Consider the following 23,122-nt stretch of genomic DNA (forward strand, 5'->3'; position numbering starts at 1 on the left):
TCCCCAAGAACTAACAGCGTTACTTTACAACAGTAAGCCTGTTGACAGCACTGCATACTAAATTCTGAAATAATTCAGTGGAAGTAGCAGTTTCTCCAATACTGTCGGCATCAGAGTTAGCCAGTAATTGCACCAGATTATAGGATACTCAGCTGTTCCCAGGACGGAACTATTTGCTGACACTGAAGATCACCAGATTATTATTATTTATCAAGTGTCAATGAGATAAAACTGTACGATATGCAAATACAACATATCACTCCCAAGGTATTTAGAGTACACACTAGAAAGATTATACAGTTTATCACACCACAGCGAGTAATTAGATAAACTAACTTCAAGTCAGGATCTTTTCCCCGGTAGTCACTCTTTGTTCTAATGATAGAGAGACACAAGTTTTGCAAACCACACTTCTCCTGAACCAAAAGGAAATATATTCATTTTCTAAGTTCACAGCTAAGCGTCTATTCTATGAAAGATTTTGGATTAAAGAAGTGTGGCAAATATATAGTTGTTGGGGTCTGCAACAGGTCTGCAGACAAGTTTATGTTAAATATATAGTTGTTGGGGTCTGCAGACAAGTGAGTTGACTTCAAAGACTTAGTCGTGTACCTTTAAGACAGCCACAAACTGTCAGGTATGTAAACAGGGTGTGGAGAACTGGAACTTGGAACCGCAGCATGCGGGCACCTACAGCAACAGCTAACAGCAACAGCTAACAGCAAGCAAGAAGAAGAACACAAAAACCTATCAGGGTCTGACACATGTACTGTCTAAGATGTATAAACAATAAAGGCCATTTTGGCATTTTGTCCTAACCCAGCCACGTAGACATAGTGTTTTTCAGTCCACCTCAACCTGCGGCACCACATTTAGTAGACTTGGAAATTCCTAGCTTGGTAAACTACTACAACAACCGGTATTTTCAAATCACCTTCCCCCACCCCCCCTGGCAAATCACCTATTTGTAAGCTAAGGAGAGGATCCTTTGCAGTGCCTTTCTGCAACAATACTTCTGTGAACGAAGTTCAAAGCCTATTTGTCTCTTTGCTGACCTAGTGCTTTTCACTTCCAAGATAATCACAGAATGGTCAGGATTGGAAAGGGCCTCTAGAAATCATCTAGGCCAGGGCTCCTCAAACTGTTTAACCAGGGGGCCGGCGCGCGGGTGCAGTGCCAGGCAGCCATCTGCGGCTGCTGGGTTTCCCCCCAACCCCCGGCGGGGGGGTCTGTAAATACCAGGGGCCAGATTGAGGACCCTGCGGGGCTGTATCCAGCCCGTGGGCCATAGTTTGAGGACCTCTGATCTAGTCCAACCCACTGTGACAGCAGGCTCACGCAGAGCGGGTTGCGCTGAGTCATGCCCAGGCAGGTTTTGAATGCATCCACAGAAGGAGTCTCCACAACCTCTCTGGGCAGCCTGTGCCAGTGCTCTGTCACCCTAAAGGAAAATAAGTTCTTCTTTATATTCAGAAGGAACTTCTTGTGTTTCCATTTGTGCCCGTTGCCCCTTGTCCTGTCACTGGGCACCACTGAAGAGGGCCCGGCCCCATCCTCTTGGCACTCACCATTAAGACATTTGTAGGCGTTGATAAGATCCCCTCTCAGTCTTCTCTTCTCCAGGCTAAACAGGCCCAGCTCTCTCAGCCTTTCCTCATCAGGGAGATGCTCCAGCCCCCTCATCACCTGCATGGCCCTCCGCTGGATCCTCTCCAGCAGTTCCCTGTCCCTCTGGAACTGGGGAGCCCAGAACTGGACACAGCACCCCAGGTGTGACCTCACCAGGGCAGAGCAGAGGGGCAGGATCACCTCTCTCCAGCTGCTGGCCACCCTCCTCCTAATGCCCCCCAGGATCCCATTGGCCTTCTTGGCCCCAGGGCACCCTGCTGGCTCATGGGCACCTTGCTGTCCTCCAGCACTCCCAGGTCCCTCTCCGCAGAGCTGCCTTCCAGCCGGTCAGCACCAGCCTGTGCTGGTGCGTGGGGTTGTTCCTCCCCAGGTGCAGGACCCTGCACTTGCCTTTGCTGAACTTCATCAGATTCCCCTCACTGCAGCTCTCCAGCCTGCCCAGGTCTGGCTGAGTGACAGTACAGCTTGCTATCAGCCACTCCTCCCCTTTTTGTATCATCAGCAAACTTTCTGAGCATTTTTGGTTTCCCCAGGAGCTCTCTTCTGTTAATGAGGAAAATATACCACAACTGCAAACTTAGGTGACCTTAGTTAACGTTATCGGAACATGACAATACTGATTGCCAGTAAGAAGTATGCATGTTAAATACCAGCCTTAAGAGAATTCTTACGACATCACTTATATCTGTTTTTATTTACTGAAGCCTCTGCATATTTTCCAAATACACATTTCTATAATCAGTCATATTACACTCTTTCATATCAACCATTGCACTAATCATACACTGTGCCTACAATCTTCTTACAAGTAGCTCCACCTAACACACACAACTATTCATATCTAATTTCTAATAATTATTTTTTTTAACAGTTTGTGTACATGCCTGTCTTAGCTACTGTTCCAGATTGGTCTGAAAAGGAAGGTATTTTTGAATGAATTTGTTAGTTCATAATAGGTAGATATCCCTCCTTTACTGCTCACTGCATTCCAGACTAGCATATTTTAACGTTCTTTACCTGACCACACAGTATTAGTCTAGGTCAAAATAATCAGGGTGGAGTAAAGCAAACACAGAGTCTTGAAATCTCTTTCTTTCTTCAGGGTCTGCTTTAGACTGTCATCTAAGTATAAAACTGTATGCTGAACGTCTCTCCCACAGTCAACAGCCACCACAGTAATACACAGCAGAACTCCCTGGCATTGGTACTTTGCATTTTCATTTTGCACCGTTTTCCTATTGTTTCACTTCCTGTTTTAATCAAAACTTAATTTTGAAACATCAGATTCTTTGCACGATGACCATCTTTTCTAAGGAACTGCAGCTCCTGGAAAGCATGTGGTCATCAGCACAGCTGCAAACAGCAACATCAGAACCCACCAAACACGAAGGTCTTGGCAAATTTCTGTTACGTAAGCTGCCAAGCAGATCTTCATTAGAAATTTCATTTTTAACTGTGCAGTCTCAGCCCACTTTAAGATGGTTCACTCTTCCATGAAAACAGATCTACTGCTGAAAATGGGGTATGCTACACAGCCAATGCTATGATGCCACTGCTTTTTTTGAGAAATGGCTATTATTTGAAGAGCAATGTTTGGTTTTCATGAAGTTCTAACTCATTCAAGAACGCACCAAGCAGATGTTCTGGAAATGGCAAGTTAAATGAATAACTCCTCCCGAATTCAGAATCATACCCTTGGGTTTGGTCGTTTTTTTCCCATTCTCTTCCAACAAGGACAGACGTGCTCTGAGCACTATGTACTAGACAGTCATGGCGAAGATGTGTTTGGCATCCATTTTTCACTGGTACTTAAGCAATTTTGCTTGGAACCATTTGGGCAACATTTTTTGGCTTAAGACTAAAAGTTTGGGACTTCCTAAAAGCATGTTTCTGATGGAGAACAGCAGGGAATAACTCTTCTTATCAAGCAGCCATAATGAAGAAGGGTCCATCCATCCCCTTTTTACCCAACTGTCTGAACACCTGCCTGAAAGGATTCATTACTATTTTCTGCCTAAAAGACTAAAACATTACTCCTTCCTCCTCACTTTCCTCCATCTAGATCTGGGAAGGCAGATTCCTTTCTCAGCGGGAGCTGTACTGTTGCACACTGAATATTTAAATAGCAATTAAATCAGAGTGAGCAGCAGGCTCTAGCCTAGATATAAAAATAAGTTCACTTATTTCATATGAAGTCAGTACCTGAGCAGCAGCAAGGAATTAGAATCCTCTTCCACACAGGCTGCTCTGAGGAAGATGACTAAGCTGAACTTGCATCCCCGATGAATATTTAAGACGCCAGGCTAATTTACAAAGGAAAAAAATCCCATATATAATGCTGATATTGGCCATGCTTTACAATACCATAGCAGTCACTTGTCTGTTGGGCCAAAAGCCCAAATTCAGACATGCGGAGTAGGTCCACTGAGAGTATGTGCACCTAACAGAAGCAGAGGAACAACACTTGGTTACAGGTTTGGGAGGGCTCAGGTTCACATCTGTTACCGAGCTGCTCAGCTCTGCCAAGCCTACGGGCTTCTAGGCTCATCCAATTTTGGGGAACACAGTAATAAAAACAGTAGTCATACAAACATTAGCTGCCTCGAGGGTTAAAATGAACTCAAAAATTCATTGTAACAATTGTGTTACTGGGCATATAAATCCAAATTCCCTTTCCAGATCTGATCTTTAGCCTGTGCCTCCATTCTGTGTCTGTGCATGAATGTGTATCAACACACAAAAAACAGCTTCCCTTGCTGGTCAGTATTTTAGACCTGTTGGCACACAAAAGCCCAGGGTTGCCTGGAAAGGAAAAGATGAACAAACCCCAAAAGATAATTAACCCCCGTGAGCTCCAGCTGCGGCCCCAGAGGGCAGGGAGGGCAGGAGAAGCGTGTGTTCCCTGCCACACGTCTCGAGGGGATGGCACACACCATCTAGGGATGTGGAGGTGGCTGGCGGCAAGAGGGGAGGCTTCAGGCAGTTCCACCAAAGGGGGTCCCTCACCCCCGTAACAACCACCTACGCAGGTCACTCAGCGCCGTCTCACGCAGACCCACATCACCTGCTGCAGAGGCAACGTGCCGGAGCCCCTCCCGGATGAAGCAGCTCTGGTGGTAGCAGGCGTGCGTGGATGTGGCAGACACGAGATGTATCCCGTACGCAGGCAGAGCACACAGGGAAACAAAACCCCCGGTTCCTTGTACCCTGGGCTGCCGGCTTCCCCCTCTCCGACACAAAGCCCGCAGGGTGGGATTTGTCAGAGTTACTCAGTACGTTGGTTTAACTCTGATGCCACTGAAGCATCCGATTAAGCTCCCGCTGTTTGTAGTGAAAGTTTATCAACACTGTTCATCCTACCCAGAATTTCCCACTACCTCATTGTACCTGTGAATAACCAACAGTTATCAACAGTCTCCTACTTCTCAGTGGGCTGAGCTGTTCACAAATTACCCGAACACCCTCATCTGGAAAGAAGTAAAAGAAAAAGAACTGTCGGGCAGTAGGAATATCCCATCTGTTTCCATGACGGACTCTGTGCATCAGCAAAAATGTTCCACTTTTTTTTTTTTTTTTTTTTTAATAAAACGTCTGGATTATGCGAGGAAAAACTGTTTTAAAGACAACAATTAGTCATGAGCAGTCTCTTTACCAAACCAGCACCAATGCCTCAGTATCGCTTAAGCACGATAAAGGGGCTGCAGCCAGCAAGTTCACCCGGTTGCTCTTCTGAACTGGATTTCACTGGGGGAAAAAAAGAAAGCCAAGAATAAGTGTCAGTCAGTGCCAGTGGGACTTTCCTATAGTTTTATCAACTCAGCAAAGCTACAAGGCCATTCTTGCACACCCTAGAGCGCTGTGGATTAGATTGCTGCTTCACCTAAGAGCAATTAATACTTGGAGGATAGGTGGACATGGCATGTAATTCCAGGAAAAGTACTGACTCTGCAAGAAAATGAAGAAGCACCTAAGCAAGCCAGAAAAGTTGACAGCATTTTCTAGCACCAAGCACCACAAAACAAACGTTACTGTTAAAAGAGACCAAGACAAGGCATCATCTTTTTAAGAAAAAAATAAACAAAACAAAACAAAAAAACAACAACAAAAAAGCAGAATGTTTTTTCACTTGACATCACAGATACTTATTTAGAAAACATAAAAGTCAACAAGCTAACATCAAAGTAAAACCACACAGAGCTGAAAAATTTATCTGGCTTCAGCATGACTCATGAACCCATTTCCAATCCTAAACCCCCAGTAAAATGCTGTTTTGCAACCACCAGTTTTGTGTCACAATAAAAAGATACATTAAAGGACAAAGATCAGTAGAATGCAAGGAACTATCATGAAATTTCAAGTGCCGATTTTGCAGCTGCCAAGACAGCAGGCCTTGCTTATCTTTCCAGACAACTACAGATGCTTGAAGTACACGAAGGGATTTAACTGAACTAAACATTCCATATTTTAAGCATTCACAGAATTTTGTGACGCAGGGATTGGGCTAGCCCCTATTTTCCATCCTACACAACAGAGGCCATAGGGTTTTTTCATTCAGAAACTGTTGTCCTATCCAGTGTGATGAACCATTTTAAACCCTCAAGGATGATTAATACCTTCATCACTGAGATTTTTCCATTGGTTAATTAGTGTTCAAACATGTGCCTTAACTCTACGCCAAATTTATTTAGAATCAACTTCCAGCCACCTGATACTGACTTTTTTTTTTTTCCTACTGGAAACGAGGACCCTTTGATTTTTAAATCTGCTTTAAGGAGGCACTGGCTTCCAAAATATAATTCTCATAACAGAGGTATAATTCTGAATGCATCACCTTGCATTTGCCTTTATTAGCATATACATTGTTATAATGAGACAGTTTGACAAGTAACCAAGATTTCTCAGAAGGAATTTCTACCTACCATTGCAAATGCTGAGTTATTACATTTAACCTTCAAATAATTTGAATTTTTCTTCCTATCTTTATATAAATCAACAACATTGTGATAGACCAAGAACAGTTTTTCACAGGAACCTACTGCAAGACTTTCTGGAACAAGTATTCTCATTTATGGTTTCTACAGTTACTTGACTAGTTTATAATCCATCTAGTTTTCACGTTACCAGTTTTTTAATCCTGATGTTATTTCGACACGGCATTTGTCAGCTTTCACAGGAGTCTACCAGGTCAAGAAAATTCTTCACATCTAACCAATCAGAATGGAAGTATTTCCTTAGGCAAGACCTGTCATGTGTATGACTGCCCTGAAAAAAGGAATCCACTTTATCAAAGGATCATTTCAGTTTAGCCAAATAATTATTTTTCATATTTTATTTCATTTGTATGAACATTCAGAGCACTTCTACTTTAAAAGACAGGACATAACTGTAGAAATAAGCTGCTGTATCTAGGAAACAGCAAGTGGCTTTGCTCTATGGCCATAGATATAGTAGATTTTTCCCAGCTGAGAGAAGTTACCCTCAGAATCATTTTCTTCAAATATTTATTCCTGAGAGATAAAGAGAGGAATGACATTTGAAATTGCACAGGAAAATCTGATGTTTTCATACTGAGAAATTTTTGTTTAGCTACTTAATAACTACCAGTGCAAGGTAGTTCACTCTGACCAGAAAATTAAGTTTATTGGAAGTTTTTGTCACCACAGGACTATCATTTGCTATCATAACAGAGTGGCAGTGCTTTGAAGGCAAGCTGTTTAATGCTTGTAAACCAGTGGTGATGGCAGGCAAAGAGTCCACATTAATTGCAATCTCTGCAGCTTTATTAGGAACATTTAGGCATAAGGTTGACACTTTCTCTGATAAATATGGCTAGGAAAAGATACAGGGCTTCATCAATTTGCAATACTCTAAAGAGAAAACCAAATTTACTTCATTCTTGAGACAAAAATAGCTTTAGTTTAAATCTCCACAGAGAAATTTGCTTTACAGTGTACAGGCAGCTTATGATTTCTCAGGATCTATCAAAAAATAACGAGTAGACTAACCACTGCTAGAACGATTGCAATAGTATAGCAATGACAGTCTAGCTACAACTATCTACTAACTGTGTTTGTTTCATAAAGCAAAGAAATAACTTGTTATATGTCAGTTACAGACCACTGAAAAGTACACAAGAAAATATTTGACATTCCCAGTGGGTAAGCTTTTCAATTTCCCTGCCATTCAGTTCTTGAAAGTCTAGAGCAAAAACAGCATTTGATGAAAGCCAGCAGATTTGCTCTTCACAGAACAGAATTTCTTCAAAAAATTCTGTAGATTAACTTAATGAAAAAAAAAAAAAAAGTCTGTCTAAAGAAAATCTGACGTTGCTGCCTCCTGATGGGGCTATATAGTGGCTAAAGGCTTTTACTCAGACATCTGAAAAGTTGTGATTTTTACCTGGTTGAATTGAAAGGAGTAGAACTGAACTGCCTTGACCAAAAAGTGTTCCAGAACGCCTCAGGGAAAGATGATTTTTTCAGGATCTTTCTTCGACAGGGATCTAAGCAACCATTTCCTTTGATAAAAATCAGATCTAGATTCCCTTTCTGAATTGTACGGACTATTGTTTTGAAACACATCACATTTAAGCAAAATCTTAAACCAGAAGCCCACATAGTCCCCTTGGAGAATCATACTGTTCTCACTGCAAGACCAATATCCCCATTATCACAAAATACTGCATCAAATTCCCAACCAGCACATATAAAATTACAAAGTTACCTTTAATTATCAAACAATATAATTCAACTCTTTTGTCCTCTATTTGGAGATCCACAGACTTGTAAACTCTAGGTGGACAGTTCAGGACTTGCTATGTCTTGACACTCACTGGACACGTGTTACCTTGACACTTAGCGTAGAACACCTTCCCGTCCATCGTCAGTCCAATGCCAAAATCCTCGGGATGGTTCTGGCTGGCAGGGCTGCCATCTCCTAACTTCGCCATCATTACTTTCAGTTCTAAAGCTACAGACGGCAGGTCTTGTCTTGAAAATCCCCATAGTTTGATAAACCTACCTGGATAAAATCTCCCTTAAATAGCAATTATATGCATATATATCAGTATAACTCATGAACTTATAGAAGTGGCCACTTATAAAAGTTTAATTACTTAAATTATAACAGGTCAGCTGGTAAAACAGAGGTAGAATAGAATTATATGGAAATACTTCTTTACTACAGTGCTTCTTGTTAATCTGGCGATCATTAACCTGTTTGTACCATTAGTTACTCGTTAATTTCTAAATCTCCGTATCAAATGCTCTTAGCTTTTCACTCCATAATCACAGACTGAGGGCAGCAAGTTTAGCTGACCAGCATAAGGGCAAATGTCCCAAGAAACTGCTTATGTTCAAACAAGTCAGTCACCGAAGTATGCCTTTTCTAAACAAGCCCAATTGCATTCACAACCCTGACAAGGAAATTTTTGTCTTCAGAAAACTGAGACAGACAAAGATGCAAAACTTGCAACCCAACCTCTCTTCAGTTCTTAGAGCAATCACACCGAGCAGTCAGCAACAGCAGCGCTTTAAAAAGGATGTGCTCAGCAGGGTCAGGCAAAGGATTTTAATTACACCTTTTTTTCTCCCGTTAAAAGAAAAAAAGGCAGCCTTAACCAAGGCCAGCCAAGATTATGTGTGAGTTTCCCTAAAACTTGTCAGACAACTTCTGCTGAAAGATACTACAAAAGCACCAAAGGTTCTTGAAGTTTTATCAGGCCTTTTCTCTGCTGTTTGTCTTAAGTGAATAAAAGCAGGTACTTGACCAAGATAATTTTTAAAACTTTTTATTAATAAAAAAGATTCGATTCTGGTAAGAAAGGCAAAAGCAAAGCAAAGAGCCTGTTTTACTTATCTAGGCCATAAGGATTTCATTCCACCTGTGAACCAAGAATGAGTGTTCACTGTTCTAAGTCTACAAGCAAATAAACAAGAGCCACCCTGCGCAGCTGCTGGTACCTACTGGGACCTCAGCTGTCACCTGCATGCCTTCCAAGTACCTTCTGTGTAGGGTAGAAAGAAGGAACTAGCTGAGGGAACGGATGGAGATATTTACAGCTATTACTACGACACAAAGAACAGTGTAGAAAGTGTAGAAGTCTAGTGTCCTTCATTTCGGTTGTGTATTGCACAGGGGACTAGTGCAGTGTGTCCCTGCCAGCAGACCATCAGCTCCACTGCATGTGGTCACACAGTTTTGGATGGGGTGACAGCGAGGGCAACGTCTCCATAAGCAGCTTTCAATAACTTGTTGCTTCTGGGCATTTCCACATACACAGCCTGGTCTCGGCACCACTCGCATTCCCACTCCACTTTGGTGCTGTGCTCCTACCCTACACACCTATGCTCAAGCTTATTCTAGTCTTAGCACTAGGGAACATAGCAGAAATTAAGAACATAAAATAAGGAGCCCAAGAGACCAGTAAGGGAGTTTGGGAAACATAAAAATTGTATTATTGCTTTGCTTCACGGCTGCCATCCTGTTTTTCTGTGCTAAGGCAGCAGAAACGCATGCAACATCACAAGACGGAGCTCTGAAAGAGCGAGAACAGCTGGGGCTTTGTTTGCTGGAGACAGTTCAGCCCTACGAGGGGCTATGCACTCCCCTAGCAGTCCCCCGCAGCCACCAAACCAGTAACCTCACGGCAGGTTGCAACTTCCAGAAACACACTCCCTCTTTCAGTTGAGCAGAACCATGAATTAGCTGTTTCATACCATCACGGACCCACTAAACGTGTTTCTGGTACGTTCCTTGCAACCATCTTGCATCCACCAACTTGGATCAAAACGTTCATGTCTGCGCATGCTCAGAATTTCAGAAAAGCGGAACTAGATCCTCAAAGAAGTCATCAGGGCCCATCACAGCACAAATGATGGCAGCATTAATACTGTAATTTCAAAGATTACCTCTTATCAAGGAAAAAAAAAAATAAAACTAACTACTTGCTGTGATGTGAAACATGAACTTCCTTGTGAAAAGTAATTAGCATGCAGTAGTTCCTGATTTGGAATGATAGAAAAAAAGCTATTGTTTGATACAAAGCTATGTCAAAGGACTTAAAACACCCTTCAGTCAAGAACGCAGGAAATTTTATATGGCAGCATGAGATACCATCCCAGTGTTGTCACTCACTGTGTGTTTGGATGTATGTCAACTAGATGTACTTGAACGTCCAGGGTACTTTTTCTCAAAATGCCAGTTGCTACTTTTATGAGTGGTAAAGCCAAAAGACTGCAATTGCCTTGTGAACAGGGATTTTACTGTTTGTGGGATTGAAAAACAAAAATAATCTTACCAGCTACTACTTTTCAGTGCTGTTGAACTAAAAAGCCAAGCTTAAGTGTATCGCTACAGTCTTCTGAAGCAGTAAGAATAAAAACAGTTGGAAGGAATCTTTGGAAAATTTACTCATGTTCAATGAAAGTTTCAATCTGATTTTTCAAGTGTAAGGCACTGGCTGTGTCTAAGAAGATACTCCAACTTTGCCAAGCACACATCTTCACAGCCAAATGTCCAGACCTGAAGCTGGATAAAACTATTTCTTACCATCATCAATCTACTCAAAATAAATGCAACTGAACTACATGCTTTGAACATACCTACACATAAACATCCACGCACACACAAGCGAGGGTATTTTGATATAGGCAGACATGGCATTTAGTACAGCAGTCATTTGCTTTGGCCTCACTAAACAAGAGAGAGGAAATTCACGTGTCACTGCTCACCCTGAAAAATAATTAGAAACCAACCTAATATAAAATTTGGTTCCAATTTATAATACATACAATAATTATTTTAGACTGGATGAAAAAAAATGCAATAAGGTGAAGTCTACTCTTCCAGTTTCAATTCCCACCAGTCCCAAAAGACCAACAGGTTATCTTGCAAGTAGCAGCCAGCTACTTGCCACAGATTTTTTTTCTCACATTTTAACTAAATGCTAACAGCTGAAACGATCTGATGGAGGTGCTTTTACCACCCTTTCCCCAGCAATTTTTTTAAATGCTAAACAAATTGCAGCAAGCATAACTGGGGAGGGGCATCAGCATGAGAGGGAAATTAATCTCTAAGGGAGTCTACTGCCGTGTAAGATACCGTACTAGAAAATATTTGTGTAGATTAACAAGCCAATTGAATTCTCCAAAGAATAAATTTGTGGTTTGGCAGTGATGAAGTGATGATGGCTTCTTACAATGAAACAATTAGTTTTTAAATTTTATCTCTGGTGACGCTCAAAATACATCAGTAACCTATGTCTTTCAACACATTTTTTTGCCTATATATCTGCCTGATAATTTTCATATTCTCTAGTCTCCCACCCCAAAATATTAATGAACGATACCAGGCATGCACCTCCTGAATGACTTTGAAGGAACAGTTGAGACTGAGCAAATAGGCTGTTTCAATGGTGCTACATCACTATAAAGTTGCTATGGGTGCTGAATAGAACTACAGTTGTTTGACTTAAGAGAAAATAAGTATCTGCACATTATAACCACCAAAATGAAAAAACAAATAAGAGTTAAGGAGTTCTCACAGAATTGTTATGTGCTTTGGGTTGCCTGATTACAGATGCATTTGTGTTGGTTCCAACTTAAAAGAAATTCTGAGCATCTTGGAAAACCTGTCCCAATTTTTGTTAAAAAAAAAAAATCATTATTACATTACTAGCATCAATTGCTAAAAAAACCCCCACCTTGCAAGCACTAAACTAGACAAGGTTTGATCCCTTCAGAGAACTAAAGAGATATTGGCTAAGATTGACCGTGCTATATGAATTAGTTCAAGGTGATGAGTCTGGTCACAGAATAGTGTGAGGGATGAGAGGTGGAACATCAGCCACATCCCTCTTTAAAAGGTGCGAGCAGTCATGCAGGGAGCGTTTGATCACTTCTGCTTTATAGTCATTAGCATGATCTAAAATTATGCTTAAGACGCTAAACAACCATTTCCATTTCAGAGAGGAAGCCACAACAGCAGGAACCTGAATTACCTACGGCTGCCAACTGTAAGCTTTTGTAGGGTCTGGCCACATGGTTGTGTTACTGCAGGCAGTACAGCAAGTTGCCAGATGTCAGCTGAGCCATAGTTACTGCTGAGGCACACGTACTTCATTACCACGCTGAAAGGGTGAAGAAATAATGAGAAGTATGGCTTCTCTCTTTGAAATAAGTTATACACAGGGACTGCAGATCCACTACCATATTTGCACTTTGTCTCCAGCAAACCTGTTATTTCACCAGATTAACTTCTGCCTTTGCGGCTCATTCCAAAGATCCCATCGTTCAAACCAAACTCAGTTATCTTTACATTAACAGCATTTTATTTCAAAATATATTAACCATTCTGTGCTTACAAAGGACTGCAGTGTGAATACAATATTAATTAAAAGCTTCTTAAACCTGCTACAAAAAAATGTTTTTACTAGGAAGAGGAATAGTTCGTACAATCAAAATTATTTAAATACCTCTGCAGTCTACATGAATACTTCTCAGTCTTAACTCACACATTTTGTTCTGCCATGGATGGACACAGGGGTTACATTTTCAGTATTATACATGCAAAACCAGGTACTGTACCAAAACCAATTATGGTAACGTTACTTTTGAACATAGTTCCATTCTGAAGATGTATCACATGTACATTTACAGATAAAATTTGTGTCAACAGACAACAGAAGTTATTGCTCCAAATCCCCACAAGTTCTGGGTAGGAATGCACGCTTTAAAACAACCTGCGCTCTGTAATGCAAAAGATCCGCTGTTAGTTTTGAGTAGGGTCTAGCCAGTCTTAAGACTCAGCATCAGAAGTTTCTTTGGATTTGGTTTGGTCAAATTTACCAAAGGGGAAAAAAACCACTCGCTTCCCTAGTCTTCTGACCAAAACATCAAACACTACTTTATAAATATAAACACCTAACTATTAGTTTAAAAAGTTGGTTTCTAGCCATCACTGAAGCATAGAAAATTTGTTTTTCAAGGTAACTGAACAAATTGAATGCTTGCAGAATATACTGATGACAGAAGAGGGAAACTTAAAACACTGATCTACACAGCCAGTAAGTTATAAACACCACAAAAACAGTTGTTACTGATACTTCTTGGAAATGCTTCAGGTTTGGGCTGACAATGGCAGAAAGGGGCCCAAAAATCTGGATTTTGTTTTTCCAACTTCATAGCCTGGATGTCAGTTCTTAAGCTTAATGAACTTCTGTTCTGTGGCTACTTTATAGCTCTGTAATGTCTCCTGCTCTTAATCTACACAAGTACCATGAAAAGTCACCTTGAATTTAGGTCTTCTTGGCATCCAATGACGTAGTCTAGTGGCAAAAAGTGAGGCTAAGAAAAGAAATCAGCATTTTTGCTTTAAAACCATCATGCTGAAAATTCTTCAGATATATACATGGATTCTAGAGCACTCACTCTGCCTTTATTAGCTTGCAAATGCATCCTGCAGCAAGCGAATATGCCCTGCTTCTAACTCAAACCTAGCTCTGGTATTGCCACATGGTGTTATAGCCAACGAATAATCTCTAATTCAATGCAACATGAATTACATTTGTCCAAGTCCATCCATATGCAGAGCACATTAAGGACGCATTTACTTGCCGGTTAGTAATTCCTTCCTGAATTGGACATACTATTTCAGTATGGACATTCAAAGCATGCCCTTCAGGTCCTGGAATACATCCCAAAAGAGGATAAAGAAATAGTCTCATGTACTAAGTCAGATACAGACGAGGTTAAGAGACTGGGGAACTAAAGACATATTCCATGACCTATTAATTTTGGCAGCTCTTTAGTAGATACGTGCAAATACTTCCAGCAACAGTAATCTCTTAGCAATGTATTACTAGATGGAAGAACAGCTTTCCCCAGCTTTCTATTAACTACAACAACACAGTTCTAGTTACCCTACCAGTATTTGCTTGGCTTTTCCCCAACCTTTATCCAGTAAACATTAATTCTAGAAAATGCTGCTTGTTTTCACTATATACAAGCAGTATTTTGTCCTTTTCTATCTTTTAAAAAAAAAGTAGTATAGGACAAAATTTCAGCTGAAGCCTTAATAGAAGAGACACTGTTTATATTTATATAATACTGCATATCAACATATATATTTACAAACTCAACACAGAATCCCTGAATATGCTCATCACTTCTGGCATTGTTTCTGGTTTCAAAATATCAAGTTCATTTTCCACATTGCAATTTTTATTTATTTTTTTTATTTGCAGTTTTATCATTTATAAGCAATTTCGGAGAATTTTACAGTAAAACATTAAGGTATTTTACTAAAAGTGACAAACAGTATCAGGTTAAAGATCAAGTTTCCCTAAGGTTTCTTAAGTGTTTTAGGCAATTCTAGTTTTGTAGAAATAGAAACAAGAAGGAAATTGCCAAAGTATGCTTTACCAGAAAGTGTAAGAAATAATAAAAATAATAAGAAACCCTTTGAAATACTAACCAATATAGTTTGTAAAGATGATGCATCCATGGATTTAAGAAATACCAACTGTCACTCAGTAAAGATTGTTTAATTGGAAAATCAATTTTCACTTGTAAAACTGCAAGCAACTGCATCTCTAGAAGAATACCACCTGAAGTACTAAATATAATGAATACTAACTGCAGTCCCAACAGCTTTCAGCACCTTCGGAAGGAAGCAGTAGCCATTTCCAGAGATAGTATCCATAAAGGTGGCACTATATGCAGTGACAAACTTCAACCATTATAACATAAACACAATGTTAAAGGCAGTTGTGGGAACATCTTCTACCACTTGATGCAAAGCTATAGAGTCTCAGTAGAATAATGGTATTTTCCCATCCTTACTGTATCAGGTCCATAGGAAAGGCAGCACACTGCAGTATTCTGTCACCGGTACCAGGGATTAGCAGCATAGCAATTCTGCTGCTGCTTTTACTGGGGAAAAAATTTATCCAGTTTTGTACTTTCAGGTTTTCTGAGAAAAAAATGTTTTGACATTGCAGCCATACACCTATTCAAATGATATCCACAACGTATAATACTGGAGACAGCATCCAATTCTCCCTACACAATGCTTTTTTCTCATTTTGTTTAATTAACAGATTATGGAATTCCTAATCCAATAAACACTGACAAGATATACATAATTTCCTCACAAAGCCTTGAAGAGAAGCCACGTGGTCCTTGAAATCAGGAAAGCCTAAACGCACCCTAGATGAAGTGCAAATACATACCATTACGCACAGAAATAGCTGACTGCTGTCTCCGTTATTAGATACGTGGGTATCAACTTAATTTCTGAAAAATGTATATTGTATGTATGACTATAATGTTAAGCAGTCTCAAAATAAGTAATTATTGCTCCCAACTGGTCGCGGTGCATCTGTGTTGAAAATCACCATATTGTAGCGAGGCTGGCAAAATGAACGTCTGCCAGATTCTCGCCCATTGCAGCCTGTGGCTTTATGTATTCAACAAGCCAGTATTTACAGTGACCTGAAGGATACGCTGGGCTGTAAACTGGCACACATTCACTTCTGCTAGAGCTGCTACAGCACAGCAACATTTAGCCAAGCTACACGAAGGGAAAGAAGGGCTAACTTAAGACTCAGCGCAAGAAACAGTCACCGCTAGCCCTTTGGCACTACACTTAAGTGGCAGCAAGCCCGATTTGCTAGAAAAGAATGAGAAAACCCAGCACAGCTGTATTTTACAATACTGTGAGACTACACTGTCTTGGTTCACTACAAGCATTCCCCTCTGAAATCTGATTTGTTTATGTTCAAACTGAATATGAAACATACTAAACACAAGTAAATACCTGATCCTAGAATAACTGTTTACAGTAAATCAGAAGGCCATTAATTTCTTGCCTATAAGCATTATGAAAAAGATGGCCTCTTCTAAGAAAGCCGTAGTTTAATGCTGCTGGCTGCTTTTGCAGATGAAGCAATACAACCAGGAACCGGTAGCTTACAATGATGAGAAGTCAAAATAACCAGCTTTATTATTTTCCCATTAACACAAAGTTGATTTAAACTCATCTGTTCTTAAAGAGGCTGTCTTTTTAGAAGAGGCTGTTAAATATGCAAGGACAAGTTCTTCTATCTCTACTGGCAATTAGACATTTAATAAAGACAAACCCTAAACAATCCAGGTATGCTTCTTCATAAGGTAGTCTTTTGTTGTATGTTGTTTTTTATTTAAACATGCCAAAATTCAGTGACTATTTCACTTTCTAATATGCTATTATAGAGGGTTTGTTTCTTTTTTTTCTTTTCTTTTTGGCAGTGTACTGTTACTGTACCACCGCTGAACCATACAACTGGTTCCTCAATCCAGCATGGCACAGCACAGCACGTAGCATGAGCTCCATCAGCTAAATGTAGTGAGAAAGACTGTACTACGGATGGTTCTTCATGGTAAGTCTCAGCTGAATTTGAAAAAGGAAGCATCAGTATGAAGCCTCGTTTCAAAGGAGGGTGAACTAACAAGACTACATCAGATCTGAATTCTCTATACAAAATCATTTCTCTTCAAACCGGGAAAGGATGATTTTGAAATAGCAACACGTTTTTTCAGCTGATTTTACTGATTTGCCATTATCAAAAGGTAACTGTGTCTGAAATACAGTTTTAATCTTCACTGCAGAGACCCTTCTTTGATCAAAGAAGGTTGGGTGAATCGGGAGGGAGAAAAGGAAAACTTAAAACAAAAGAATGCCTTATAATGACTCTTTCAAAAATGACTACGTTGAGTACCATAGGAATCTGAAAGTCTCAGAAATAACTGGGGTAGCAAAGGTGGACAAAAGAAACGTCTTGACCAGTAAGAAAAGAGGAGCAAGGGAACACTTGAGATCCATTAAACACCAGTATTTCTTGCCAGTAATTTTCTTTAAATGCTTTCTGCAAAAAGCTATAATAAGAACACAACATTTCAGTGCAAAACTGTGAACTAAAAAAAGTAATATAACAAAGAAGTTTCCCAACTATCACAGTGGTCTCATTCAAGCTGGTCAGCATGCTGCAGGAATACATAGGGACAGCCTCAGGCTCTTTATCATCCTCTACTCCAGCCAGTAACAATTATAAAAATGTGTTTCATTAAAGATTTTCCATGAGCCACATAACCAAGGAAATAAAAACACAGGACAGTTAATTCAAACAATATAGCCTTCCTCTTCAGTTAGTTGGAATTGATGCGGAGGTCTTTCTGAATTTAAAATAGTAAGTGGGATGTTTGTGTATTTCAATTAACTCGAGTCAAACCACTAAACGAAGCCTGAGTCTGTCCTCCAAACACATACCTGCAAATTTGCAAGTAGAAAAACAGCATACCTGAAACCCCCCATTTAAGTGTAACATTTCACCAGTAGAATTGCAGCAGCTGATTTTCAGAATCTGAGGAGTAGGCTATTTGTGTCTTAATAGGAGCCTGGTTACTGCAAACCTATGCCAGAACTTTCTTCCTTAGTGAGTATCAGATTACCTTCCAATCACTTTTCACGGCAATGTATTTTTAGAAACAAATGTAAAAATACATGCAGTATCATGAAAACAGGAGCCTTCCACATCTATCAGCACTTTTGCAACTTGACAAAAACATCTACATTACTGAAAACTGTTTGTACACAAATCCTAGATATCTTTATCCCTAGATAAGGATTTTGGTTCCAACGCTGTGTTATCGTCAGCAATAAATGCAAGAGATGCCTGTACTTTGTGTAACTCATTATCAATCAAACTGAAATAAATGCAAGAGAAAAGTTACTAGAAACTGAAAGGTGGTTCTTTGGTTAAGCATGTGCATCTGCTACTTTGTAGCCAGGGCCTCACCGTATTTGGGGAAAAGGTGTTCAATTATGAAATTTCTACCAAAAAACCCCACTTCCTATTTATAAAAAGGATCCATTTATAAAGATCCATTGTGTCAAACTGTTTCAACAATCAATACAAAAGGCCTTAAATGTCACCAAACTGCAATTTCAAAAAAAACTTACATACGAAAGAAAAGCACTAGAGGAGTCTGATGCTGTGACCTAGGCAACACACCATTTCAGGAATATAGGAGCTCTGTTTATTATTATCTTAAAATATTAAGATATATCTTAAGATATTTGGCCAGAGGCTTACAGACGGAAAAAAAAACCCACAAACAAACCTGAACCAAAATCCATGCTCTCTCCTATTCCTCTTTGGAAATAAACTTAAATTTGTTTGAAAAGTTAACTGAACTTAGCCACAGCATTTGAAAACCAGCATGAAACAATCCCCATTCAACTTCTTCCTATTACTGCAACTAGACATGACAATCATACATTACCTCTGCCTGAAGACACTTAAGGCTTTTGATGAAATCTATTTGACAAGATGACTCCACTGGGATGGTGGATAAACAGCAAAATATTATTAGATTTCACTGCAAATGAGGGCAAGATTTAAACTTTTTAAACAAGTCCTCCTATTTCAATAGGAAGAAACCCCACATTTACCAATTTGTGTGTCTGCTTATTGCAGGAAGATATAATACGAGTCTCTAACAACATTACATTTCAGTGCATATAAAACTATAATATTTAAGTGTTATTAAGAGTTATGGATGATGGTCAAAGCCTCTAAGAAATAGTCTGAGGAGCAGCAAATAATTATATTCTACTTTCATTTAACAATGAGTGGTTTACACCTTTTTTGCCACCAGATTGAGAATAAATATTTTGGGATTGGCTTTCTTTAAAGATACTACAATCTAATAATACAAATAACCCAATAAATAAAAGCCAAGTTACTCATTTCAGCAGTTAAGATAGCGACTCCAGTGGATATACCTGTCCTCTTAACTATTCCATTTATGAAGACAGAATGTCTTCAACAAGGCAGTTGAACTCTGTTAGTGTGCAAAGCCATGGGAAGTAGACATTCTCTCTTGAAGAGGCAAAGTGCGCATTAATGTAAGGCCAGCAGATGTTCGAGAAGTGTTTTCTCCTAAAACCCAAGCTATGCTTCCCTGTGAGCTGCCCCTAGGTGCAGCTGGAAAGGGACAGAAGGCCATGGCTGTTGTGAACTCAAGACAGAAGACAGTGATTCTCCCATGTCGCATAGCTGCGGCACAGCACCTTCATCACTCTGCAGCCATCTTCAACTCCTCAGGACTCTCTCTAGGTGACCTGGAGGGTGGGAAAAGTAAGACTCAGATCTCTTCAGTGATTACAAATACCTAGTTTCCTACAAATTAAACAGGAAACAAACACACGTACAGATTGTTGTGCGTACTGCAGGAAGGTCTATCTATTGCGTATACAGAAAATCTTGGAACATAACTTCTATAAATTAGAGACTACAGACAGGTCCAATTAGCAGCTTTTCTCCTAAGTTACCCATATGAAAGAGGACAGCGTTATTCATGTGAATGAAGCAAAGGATTATTTCTGACAAGCACAGAATCCTCTTAAAGAGATATGTATAATGAGCTAACCTATGTAATTTAACAAGACAGTAGAAACATTACAATGGCTACTGTCATTAGTAACTTCATGATACGATTTCCAGCTCTAATTAACTATTCAATTAGGAGTTTATTCATCACATTCCTTAACAGTACAGTTTAAATGTACGTTTCTATATTCCATGTTTGCTAACTTTAATGAAGAGATTAATCAAGATCGAATTTATAATGGAATAATGGCATACCATGTTATCCCATTTGTAAAGTTCAAGTATGTTTATTTATATTTTGCAGTATTGTACAGTTACACAGAAAATGCAATATTTGCAGGCAGGCCTATTATTAAGAACAATGAATGCTGACTATTAGATATCTATGAATAACAGTTTTACACAGAAAGAAGGACGTCAGTTACCTCCTAGCACAACAGCAACATATAAATGATATGGTACAACATCAGAGAATTTTTGAAAGCAGCCTTCTGTAAGAAGCTGAGGAACACTAAAGAAACATTTCAAGTTTACAAGTTCCAGGGAGTGTTTTACTTTACCACAATTTCTATTTCTAGAATATAGGATAGCTGAATCCTCTCCAAATACTTCAATATGTGTGTAGATGTGTATGCACATATATAAAACTCATACATACACTCCCCATATGCATGCATATATACACTGATCCATGTAAAAGCATTACTCATACATGTAAGGCATTTATAACTTACCGGTAAATCTGTAACGGCCATGCTGCTTGTGATGGAGTGGGCACTGAATTTGTTGGACTCACCAACATGGCACTATATATGTTGGAAGCAACCACAAGTATACAAAGTAGAATTGGTCCTATGATGGCTCCTTCCAGTCCCAGGTAATATGCTCCACCAGCGACTGCAAGACCTGTCAGGTAAGGATGACCACCTCTGGAATTATGGCACAAGCAGAATAAAATTAAATTAAGAACAATAAAAAACAACACTATCAATTATGAAATGCGAATTACTCAATGTTTTATTAAGCCTAGAAAATAACATAGCTAGCTATAGATACCCATATTTACATTGTAAACTGCTTTCTGAATGACTGCACAAATATTCCAAGCTGTATTCTGCACTATATTTGCACAACAGATTAAACAATGTACTGTAGCATATAACACTAGTAACATCCACAATGAGGTAGCCACTTCATAGACATCTGCTGAAAAATGCCTGAAGCTGATGGCAACAACATGTCCATTTTGAAAACAGTGAGATGATTGATTACAAAGACTATTCACGCTTTATGGTCAAGAACTGTTACGTTTTAAGACAACTTGCAACATGTACTATGAGCACCACTGAGCAAAGACATTAATTTACACAATGATAGCAACTTGCATCCTATCTTTCAAAGAACAGTAAGCATATATTCTTTAAATAAATAGTCATTTTTTTTTTTTTTTTTTTAATAAACAACCTCTCAGACTGTTTGTTATCATTACCTTTTAATGTTTTCAGATGAAAAACGAAACCAGATTTTTATAAACAGTATTTACTGGAAAGCTGGGGCCAATGGAGCTTTTGATAGAAAGCTATTATGGCAGCAAGTAAGCCATGCCAGTTATGTTTTCCACGTTTCAGTTTGGGTGCACAAGACAAAACTTAATCAACAGCATTTACACAAAACCTGCTCATCATGCTTAATCTTTATAGCTAAAATAAAGATGGTAATACAGGATTCTCTAAGAAAAGCTACAGCTGAAACCTAGCATCCAATTTTCAGAAAGTTGCTCTAAACTGTGTGTGTAATGGAGTGAAAATACCAGGTAGTCAGTTTAGAGCTCTGGCAGTTTCTGCCAGGTTTCTACTATGTTTTTGACTTCTACCCAGCTCCCACACTGGCAGTCTTTGCCTTCATCACAACTGTGTGTGGAACGAGACCATGCAACTTTACATCATACACACCTCAGTCATGTCTTACCTAGATCAAATTTAACCTACTGGTAGGGCCAGATCGTTTTTCTTAGGGGACAGACTTGACCTTAAAGTTTTGCTTCTCCAACAGTAGACACATGATTCATTTCTAAATCTTTAAAAACTTTGAATACTTTTTTTCTAGTATTTTTCTAATCAAACATTCTTCTGGCTAGTTTGCTACATTAAACAACAGATCACCTGATGAAATAGGGCTACAGGATAAACGTAATGCATCTGGAAAATCCTGCATAACACTATTATATCTATTTCAAATAGATTTAATCTAATCTGCAAGACAGCATCATGCTTACTGATCTATTTACGGGGAAGACAGTAGACAGATCCTGCATCCTCTCCAGTCAAAAAATGTATTATAGTAAGCAGAACAATTATTGGCTGGTGAAATAGCTACTAGCTTAAAATTTAACCACAATTTAATCCTGGGAAAAAAAAATCCTCATTTGATTATACTTCAACTGTTTGCTTTAATTCATGCAAAATAACTAATGCCATGGCCTAGGAAAATTATTAATAATATTGTGCATATTATCATTAGGTTCTCTCTGTTCGGTGTAATTGTATTTGGTGAACAAAAATAATAATTTCTAATAACACAGAACTGAAACATTTCATGTCTTTATTCTGCATTAACTCTACTGTAATAAAAATCTGCACAAATGAGGAACTAGTACCAGCACGTAACTAAGTCTGGACCATCGGGTCCTCAATTCAAACAGTTTAACTAAGAGATGATCAAGACTGAAGCAGCAACTAAGAGTCCAGCTTTCTATCTTTGTTGTACATGGTTGTGAACCTGTTTTGCACTTACAAGACTTTACAGTTCATATCTTTGCCAGCTCTGTTAAACAGTGCTGCTTTATCTTCTAGTCTTGAATTGCATAAAGGGATTCACTAGGTATTTCAGCAGCAGCCAGTACCGGTGGCCATTTCAGTTGCACTCCATACACAACTGCAAATGTTGACTTTGACTCCACAGATTGAAGTGCGTTTGTGTACAGTCTCAAAGTCAAAATCAGGAGACATTTCAAGTCAACAGAGACAGCAAAATACCTAGCAAGATTTTTCAAGAAATCTATGC

The 23,122-nt window shown here is 39.3% G+C and overlaps 1 protein-coding gene across 2 annotated transcripts in view; it reads right to left on the bottom strand.

Annotated features, from left to right (window-relative positions):
- Window positions 1–12,940: 12,940 nt before the first annotated feature.
- TMEM245 (transmembrane protein 245) overlaps window positions 12,941–23,122 on the bottom strand; it is an 87,125-nt gene continuing 76,943 nt past the window's right edge. For both annotated transcript variants that reach the window (XM_040585946.1, XM_040585945.1), the window contains 2 exons: window positions 20,794–20,988; window positions 12,941–19,791 (listed from right to left, as the gene is read on the bottom strand). In XM_040585946.1, the coding sequence (XP_040441880.1) occupies window positions 19,746–19,791; window positions 20,794–20,988 (241 nt within the window). In that variant the 3' untranslated portion in view covers window positions 12,941–19,745. The remainder of the gene's footprint in view (window positions 19,792–20,793; window positions 20,989–23,122) is intronic.

Source organism: Falco naumanni, chromosome 3 (genome assembly GCF_017639655.2).
Source record: "Falco naumanni isolate bFalNau1 chromosome 3, bFalNau1.pat, whole genome shotgun sequence".
Taxonomy (NCBI): domain Eukaryota; kingdom Metazoa; phylum Chordata; class Aves; order Falconiformes; family Falconidae; genus Falco; species Falco naumanni.